Source organism: Nematolebias whitei, chromosome 19 (assembly GCF_014905685.2).
Source record: "Nematolebias whitei isolate Nwh7 chromosome 19, NemWhi1, whole genome shotgun sequence".
Lineage (NCBI taxonomy): Eukaryota > Metazoa > Chordata > Actinopteri > Cyprinodontiformes > Rivulidae > Nematolebias > Nematolebias whitei.
Window position 1 is genome coordinate 32,859,272 of NC_056516.1, and position 9,265 is coordinate 32,868,536.

General features: G+C 35.7%; 1 protein-coding gene across 1 annotated transcript in view; it reads right to left on the reverse strand.

The window, feature by feature from the left end:
- Positions 1 to 8,984: 8,984 nt before the first annotated feature.
- pogza (pogo transposable element derived with ZNF domain a) overlaps positions 8,985 to 9,265 on the reverse strand; it is a 21,711-nt gene continuing 21,430 nt past the window's right edge. Inside the window, exon 26 of the mRNA XM_037693301.1 lies at positions 8,985 to 9,243. Coding sequence (XP_037549229.1) covers positions 8,986 to 9,243 — 258 coding nt within the window. The 3' untranslated portion in view covers position 8,985. The remainder of the gene's footprint in view (positions 9,244 to 9,265) is intronic.

The following is a 9,265-nucleotide window of genomic DNA, read 5'->3' on the forward strand; positions in this document are numbered from 1 at the left end:
GGTTCATTTAGCGTTAAGCTCCTGTTTTCCCAATTTTAGCTTTTAGCAATGGATTTGTTCATTCAACTTTTAGCAACTGTTTTCCTTATTTTAGCTTCTGTTATGTTTGTTTTACTAACAATTCAGTTTTTATTGTGGGTAAAGTCATTCAACACTGCCTACTTTTGATAGTTTTAGCTGTTAGCTACAATTGTGCTGCATTAGCTTTTAGCTACAGTTTTGCTAAGTTTAGTTTTCAGGCAACAGTTTAGCTAATTTGAGCTTCTAGCTCCTATTTTGCTATTTCTAGATTTGAGCTAAGGTTGTACTCATTTTAGATTTTAGCTACCGTTGTGTTAATTTTAGCTTTTTAGCATTATTTTTGCTTATTTTAGCTTCTGTTATGCTTGTTTTTACGAACAATTCAGTTTCAATGAGAGAAAAGTCATTCAACACTGCTTACTTTTGCTATTTTTAGCTGTTAGCTACAATTTTGCTGCATTTAGCTTTTAGCTACAGTTTTTTTTCAGTTTAGTTATCAGCAACAGTTTAGCTCATTTTAGCTTTTAGCTCCTATTTTGCTATTTCCAGATTTGAGCTTGTGCTCATTTTAGATTTTAGCTACTGTTGTGTTAAATTTAGCTTTTGAACAACTGTTTAGCTTATTTTAGCTTCTGTTATGCTTGTTTTGCTAACAATTCAGTTTCAATGTGGGCAAAGTCATTCAAAATTTTGCCTACTTTTACTATTTTTAGCTGTTAGCGTCAATTTTGCTGCGTAGTTTTTAGCTACAGTTTTGCCAATTTAGTTTTCAGCAAGAGTTTAGCTAATTTGAGCTTTTAGTTGCTATTTAGTTATTTCTAGATTTGAGCTATGGTTGTGCTCATTTAGATTTTAGCTACTGTTGTGTTAGATTTAGCTTTTTAGCAACAGTTTTGCTGATTACAGCTCCCATTTTGCTTGTTTTAACTAAAAATTCAGTTTCGGCTTCTTCAACAAATTTCAGCGACGTCAACACTTTACCCACAGTTTTTGCTAATTGAGATTGTAGCCACACTTTTACTAATTTGTGATTCTATTTACAGTTTTGCTTAATGTTGCGTTCATCCACCATTGTGCTGATTTCAGATTTTAGCTACAATTTAGTGTGCTTTGCATCGATTTTGCACATTTTAAACAATTTTAGCTACTATTTGTCTAATTTTAGTTTATAACAACAGTTTAGCCAAATAGAGTTTGTAGCTACAGGTTTACTAATTTAATATTTCATCTATGATTCAGCAACTTTTGTTTCTGTTTTGTTTGTTTTTAACAATTCCATTTCAGCTGCTTCCATCAACGTCAGCTGTCGTTCAGCTCAACGATCACGCTGCAGTTCATCAGAAAAAGCTAATTTCTCTTGTTGGATTAAAGCTAATCTCACAGATTGTGTTTGATTACAGCTTCAGATACAGCGTCTGGAGATGATTAGTTAAATTATTACTTCAGGGTTCTTCCTCAAAGCGTGGGACTAACGGGGTGCAGACAGGTTAATCTGATTAATAAAGTCTCCTTCAGCTGGTTTCTGAATCTCTGTGTGAGATTTTATAGCTGCGTGTCGATGAGAGAAGAGTTCCCATCAGAATCAAAGGAAACTAAAACCTGCAGTTATTTACACAAGAATAAATGTTCATGAAATCTTCTTCACACTAAAGACAGATGTTTGTTTTTCTGGTGGAAAGGAGCCGAAGCAAACAGCCGAAGTGACACATGACTGATTGTAAACACTAGTTCTGCTCATGAATCACATTTTAGATTTATTGAAGACAACTTTTTCCTTATCACTGATAAATTCATGCATTCTAGTCTGTAATACCGACCAAACACTATTAGAGAAATAACAGTGTGCAGGGATAATAATCTGCATGTTTTATTTAATCTGTGAGCTCCTTTTTCTGAAGAGAATAAATGAAATAACGCTAAGATAAACTCTAGTTTATATTCTGGGTGCACAACTGCATATATCATCTCCGAAGAACGAGGAAAAGGGTAAAAGATGAATGTTTTAATTGGGAAAATTAAAAATAAACATATAATCTGCTAAATTAAGTGTAACCTTTAGTGTTCGGATCCGTTTTTGCTACAGAACAACAAATAAAAATGATCAGATGTAACCAAATCATCCTCTCTTTACAGATTTGATGTTAAATTCATATACAATCTTTAATTTGTGCAATATTGTGACATTAACAGCACATATTAGTAAATGAAGACACAAAGCTGTATATAATCAAATACATAAATACTTTAAACATGTTTTCTTTTTAAAAATGTAGTTTTGTCCTGATTTTATCAATTTTCAGACAGTTCAGCTGATTTTCTCTAACCAATCGGTTCTGTTTTCATTTTTTGAGCTTTCTGCGAAGATCTCTATATTTTGTTCTTTCTTGGAGATACTTTGGATTTTTTGTGGGCGATATCTGCAGGCGATGAAATCAGCGCATTCTCTGCATTTTTACGTCTGTTATTTTAAAACATAGAGCTGTTTGTTCAGTCTTATCCAAACTGTTTTGTGGTCTTTTCATTCTTTTTGGATCTTTTTAAGTTCCTCGGCCGTTACAAATTCATTAAATCAGGTCCAAGATGTTTAAGATTTTTTAATCAGTGAAGGAAATCAGATTTTAGTTTCGTTTCCTGAGGATGTTAGAAAGATTTGACATTAAAACGTTTGAGTTTTTCAAAGCTCCCGGTTCTTTTCTGACTCGTTTGAGTAAAATTAAATTGATTTATAAAAGCTGCTCTGTGCAGCTGCTGAGATCTCTGGGAACAAACGGCTTCGGAGGTGTTTTTATTAGATTGTTCCTGTCTGGTCTTGCCCCCCTTTCACCACAACACATTGTCTTTATCAGGCAGGAAAACCCAAAGACGCAGCGGCACAAAGCAAAACAAAAAGTTATCAGCAGATCATGTTTCAGAGACTCTGCATGTTCAGTTCTGCAAAAAAGACAAGAAACATATGGGGTGCCGTTTGTAAAGTTACACAGTCAAAAATTAACAGCAATATTTTGGTTTATTTAGCCGTTAATAAGAAAATATATATATATATATATTTTTTTTTTTCCCACCGGTATCATACATTTATAAATGTCATAGTTCCAAACTAGATATTTAATTTACAAGCTAAATATTTAGCTTACAAGCCAAATACTTAAAGTGCAAGTTAAATATTTAGTTAGTAAACTAAATATTTAGGTGTAAATTAATATTAAATTTCCAAGCTAAATATTTAGCTTGCAAGTTAAATATTTAGTTTAGGAATTAAATATTTAGTTTAGGAATTAAATATTTAGTTTGGAAATTTAATATTTAACTTGGACAATAAATATACAGTTTGGAACTTAAATGTTTAGTTTGTAAACTAAATATTTAGTTTTTAAATTAAATATTTAGTTGGGAACTATGACATTTATAAATGTATGAATAACATGGTGAAAATATGACTGAGAAAACTTTTTTTTTCTTATGAAAGGTTAAATAAAAAATTCAGTCATATTTTCACCGGTAATCACACATTTATAAATGTCATAGTTCCAAATTAGACATTTAATTTACAAGGTAAATATTTAGTTTACAAGCTAAATACTTAAATTGCAAGTTCAATATTTAGTTAGTAAACTAAATTTAGTTAGTAAACTAAATATTTAGGTGTAAATTAATATTTAATTTTCAAGCTAAATATTTAGCTTGCAAGTTAAATGCAAGTTAAATGTATGAAAATATGACTGAAAAAACAATTTTATTTCTTACATTTATAAATGTCATAGTTCCAAACTAGATATTTAATTTACAAGCTAAATACTTAGTTTACAAGCCAAATACTTAAATTGCAAGTTAAATATTTAGTTAGCAAACTAAATATTTAGGTGTAAATTAATATTTAATTTCCAAGCTAAATATTTAGCTTGCAAGTTAAATATTTAGTTAGCAAATTAAATATTTAGTTTAGGAATTAAATATTTAGTTTGGAAATTACATATTTAACTTGGACAATAAATATACAGTTTGGAACTTAAATGTTTAGTTTGTAAACTAAATATTTAGTTTGTAAATTAAATATTTAGTTGGGAACTATGACATTTATAAATGTATGAATATCATGGTGAAAATATGACGGAAAAAAAAAATTATTTTTCTTATGAAAGGTTAAATAAATCAAAATATTGCTGTTAATTTTTGACTGTGTAACTTTACAAACGACACCCCATACAAACGAGCTCCTGAGAAAGAAAAGTCTTACATTGAGTCATTAAAATCTAAAAAATCTTCAAAGTCTTGGACTGCTTGGTTCTCCTCACAGCTGGATGTTGAACAATGGGCTCAGGTTCTCAGGGAAATCCACCGCAGGGCGACAGTGATGTCAGCGCTGACCACATATGGACATCTGAATGTTTGCTCAGAGACAAACGTGCTCACCGTTTCAGTTTCCATCCTGTTTCAGTGCACAAACAACTGCTCACTTTCAAGGCGTTTAAAAATGTTTACGAGCGGGTCGCTGTGGGTCCAAATCTCGTATTTACATGAACAATGAAAAGAGGAGGATTTTACGACACACAGAGGCAAACAGGTTTTGTTGCTAAATCTAATGAAGCCTGCGATTTAAAGGAAGCTTGAGAAGTTCTACAGACGAGCACAAAATAAACTATCGGGTTGGTTTGCTGCTCTGGAGCGTTCAAGTGTGTTTCAACACAATGCCAAGCAGCAAAAACAACAGCAATAATCGTATCTGTCAATCAGTCTGGGGCTGGATTACATAATAATTTAAAGAACTACTCCAACTTTCCACAGAGAGGCAAATTATTCTCATCCGAACAAGTTCGCTCCGAGATCGGATTGATGGAATGATCTCCAGCAGCTTCTTCTGTGCAGAACGGATCAGAACTGGGCCGGAGCAAACGTCTGAGACAAAAAGGGAAGAAGTTGGCACAGAGAACAGCACTAAGCTGGTAGAAGCACCTCCTAATTGTGAAGCACGGCGGTGGGGGCTGATGATTTGGGCTCAAGATCCTCCATAGTTTCGTAGTTCTAGAATTGCGCTGCTCAAGGTGGCTGCTTGTTGGAGCAGCTGTTACTTTCATTCTGGGATGTTGCTTTTAAAAACTTTATTTTCTCTTTTTTCTGGATGTACATGGATTTTTTTTAATGATTTCTTCCTCTGGTATCGGATGCTGTTTTTTTTATTTTTACTGAAAACCTTTTACTTTTGGACATTTGTTATGATGCGTAACCATGACAACAAGGTGGTTTTTAATAACTGGGAGCAGTTGATTAACATCTCAAAGCTCAAATAGTACCTCAACTACAGCCTCAAATCCCAAATGAGTTGTAAAGGAGGCGCCATGGATGCATCTCTGTCTACCTGGCGGAGGTGCTCGAGTGACTGACTGCTGAGATCCCGGAGCTGGCAGGAAACGTGGCTCATGACAAAAAGACCTGGATCATCCCCCGACACCTGTAGCTGGCCGTCTGCAATGATGAGGAGCTCAACAAGCTCCTGAGAGGAGTGGCCATCGCTCGGGGAGGAGTTCTGCCCAACATTCAGGTGGTCCTGCTGCCCAGGAGGACCGAGAGGCCCGCTGGGTCCTGGTAGACAGATCGGCATCTGCAGCCAGTTTCTTCAGACCCGCTGTGAGACGGACTGCTGCGAGAGATCCTTCCTGCCCACAGCATCTAGAACAACTCTTAATGAAACCAGGACAATGAGCTACAGCATTTAATTTCTCTTTGGGATTAATAAAGAATTTTGAATTGAACCGAATAAGTCAAAGTGTTGTGAACGGTTTTTAGACCTCCGCTTCTCTCTGTCGTTGGCTACTCGCTTCGACCGGTGCACAGAACTCACAAATCAGGTCAGATTGTAATCTATTCAAAGCTGGATTAAATCAGATTAAAGTCAGACCAACACATTTTTTTATCTGTTACACACGGCTCAGAGGTTTATCCAAACGATGGAGTGGAAAAACCACCCGGTGTGATATTTTAATTTTCAGTTTATATATATATATATATATATATATATATATATATATATATATATATGTATTTTAAACGGAGCAGCTGAGCAGAGCTTTCCTTTGTAATTCTCACAGATTTGAAGGTTTTATCTGCGATGATCAGATTATTAAAGTTTGGAGCAGATTTCAGGAGCACAAACTCAAATCTGCACGTTTGAATGTGTAAAACATCAAGACTGCACCTCAAAGAGAGACAGCAACTTCCTGCTGGGTCACAGATTATGATGCTAATCCTGCTCAAAGGGAAGCTAACAGATGCTAATGAATGCTAATGAGCTCTGTGACAGAGAAAGCTTCCAGATGTGTGGGGTCAGAGGTCAGTCTCCTGTAGTTACACTAAAACGCTGATAAAACAGTCAATAAAAAAGGCAAAAAATCCCACAAAATGTTGATTACAAACCATTAAATACTTAAGTTTACATACACCTTGTAGGCTTGTATCTTTAATAACATAAACATGTTTCTTTTATTCAAATAGTGTTGGAGCAGCTGGGCTCTCACGAGAAGGAAGATGATTGGGTTTCTCTGCTTTTGATACTTTTTAAGTGGTTTTTTAAATTTATTTTGCCTTTCATTGTAGCCTGTGTGGAAAATATAACATTCTTTATGATGCGATGAAACCAGAAAACATATTTTCTTATGTTTAATGTACTTTTAATGTGAATGAGTAAAACCAAAAGTGTCTTGACGTCTGTGGCAAATGTCCTTAAATCTTAAACACAGGAAGTTCTATCCTTTAATGTTTGATAAGGCTTGTTCATCCAGGAACAGAATCGTTTAAAGTGGTCTTGATCAATTGTTTTCCACTTCCCCCCCCCAAAAAAAATACTTTGACCTAACCATGTTTAGTTTTATTTTAATCTCTTGACACTTTTGGATCTTTTTCCCCAGTATCTTTGCTTCAACTCTTTATTTAAATCTAAAATACCAAAGATGAAGCTTTTTCTTGATTTTTATTGACCATTAAATTCTGTTTATCTCCCACAGTTTTTAGTCCTGACAGTTCTCATACTGATTATTTATCTCTAATCCCTAAAGATTATATTTCTGTAGGGGGGCTGTGTAACTTCTCTGGCCTGGGAATACGTCAGGATCCTCCAGGATGAGCTGGAGCATGTCGTTGGGAAGAGAGAAGTCTAGATTCTTCCACTTGACCCGATGGGTTAGAACTGGACGGACGGAGACGTTTCCCTTCGGTTCTCTGCTGATCCACTTTCCCAAAAGCTTAACATCAAACAGGTGCAAGACACGGACAAAAAAAAAAAAAAAAACGAGTGAAAAGGTGGTCGAAGTGCAAAAATATCTATTCTTGAAAGATCTTCTGAACTGTCAGTGAAGAGCATTTTAAAGGTTTTACATTAAAATCTGACTTTTTAGGTAAAACTTGGTTATCGTTATCCACGTCTTTGTCTTTCATCTAAATTTAAACCGAGGACGGTCAAGGTCCTGAAATCCTTCACATCCTTTCCCCCAGCTGGTCTGACTCGTCCTTCGGGGGGGTCACTGCATCACTCCTGAGCATGCTGGGAAATATGTTTTGTTCTCATGGTTGCTATATTTGAGTGTCAACTGGGACGTTCGGAGCTACTGCAGAGGTCAAAGTGTAACGAGCGAGCTTCAGCCCGACTGCTGTTACAGATCCAGTTTAAGATCTTTAAGGCATCAGGACGACTTTCAACCGGACTTCATTTACATTTCCTGCACAGAGCAGTCGAGCTCAAATTAAGCAGAATTTTTTGATATTTTGCAAAAAACAAAAGCCAACGAGTGAAAATTGTTTCCTTTATTTTACTACAAACACAAAATGCATTAACAGTATAAAAAGTTTATTTACAAGCTGCAGCGAGAACACCCGGTGAAGTCACCACTTTAACAACTACCATGTAAAAACATGTCACTTTCAAGTTTTATCTTCCTACTGAGCCTGTTGCCCTGAATGATCACACTTTTATTCACCGATTTCCTTTAACGCCACGACTGTTATTCAGTACAAACATTCGTAAAATAGTTTGCTGATCTCCATCCAAGTTATTTGAACAGCTCATTTAAAAAGATCTCAAGTGTTCAAAACTATAAGATGAGCAAAAGCAGAAACTAATTCAGAACTGCTATGATAGATCAATTAACGTATAAAACAATTTAGCTGACAGAAAGCTTAGCGAGAAGATTTAACAAACAGCTTTTTAAATAGCTCACTCACATTTTTATGGTTTTAATGGTAAAAAACTTAATTGTAATTAAACTAGAATTCCTTGAATGAATGCGTATCACCCGCCGCACTGCATGACATTTAACAAACTGAGCTCATAGTTCATGCTGGGGATCACCTCCTGCAACTACCACACCAGATACAGCTCAATATCTGTAAAACTGACTGTTGGTTCTGTTTGTTACGATTTAATGAGGCGGCCATCTTGAATTGAGGAAAATAAAACTGGGAAACTAAATGTGTGCAAGAACAAAAAATAGGCAATAATTTTTGTAAAAACAAAAGTTACATTTTGTTGGAATGATCTTTTGTTGATCAGAATGACTGAATTACAACTTTTCAGGGTTGAAATTGTGTTTTTTTTGTTTAACAACAAACCAAACAAGACCGAGTTTCAAGTATATTTATATATTGGTTTACTATTTTGGACACCAAACAATACTGATGATCCTTCGGTTGTTTCAGCTCGTTTTAGTAATCCAATATTTGGGGAAACGACATCTTATTTCAGGGGCTTCAGGACAACAAATATAAGATGTTTCTGGTAAACTGTTGTAACAGCTTGAACATTCTGGGTTTGTTGGTCAGACAAATTAAAATATCATTAATTTACTGACGGACAAACTCAAAGAATATTAATCCAAGTGTCTCCACAGAAATACTCTGCATCAGAGTCAGTTCAAGATGGCGTCAGAGACTGACGAGGAGCAGCAGCTTACATCGATCTGAGGAGAAGGAGACGAAGAATCAGCTGTCTGGGAAACCGTAAAACGACTCGTTGTCGCTCTCGCCATTGAACACCTGACGCAGAGCAGACAGACCGCTGGCAAGGTCCTGGTTCCCCTCCTGATGCTCTTCAGAGCTCTCCGGGCCACTGTTCTCCTTCGCCTCCAGCTGAAGTTCTGGTTCAGTTTTCTCCTCGTTCACTTCCAGCTGAAGTTCTGGTTCAGTTTTCTCCTGGTTCACCTCCAGCTGAAGTTCTGGTTCAGTTTTCTCCTCGTTCACCTCCAGCTGAAGTTCTGGTTCA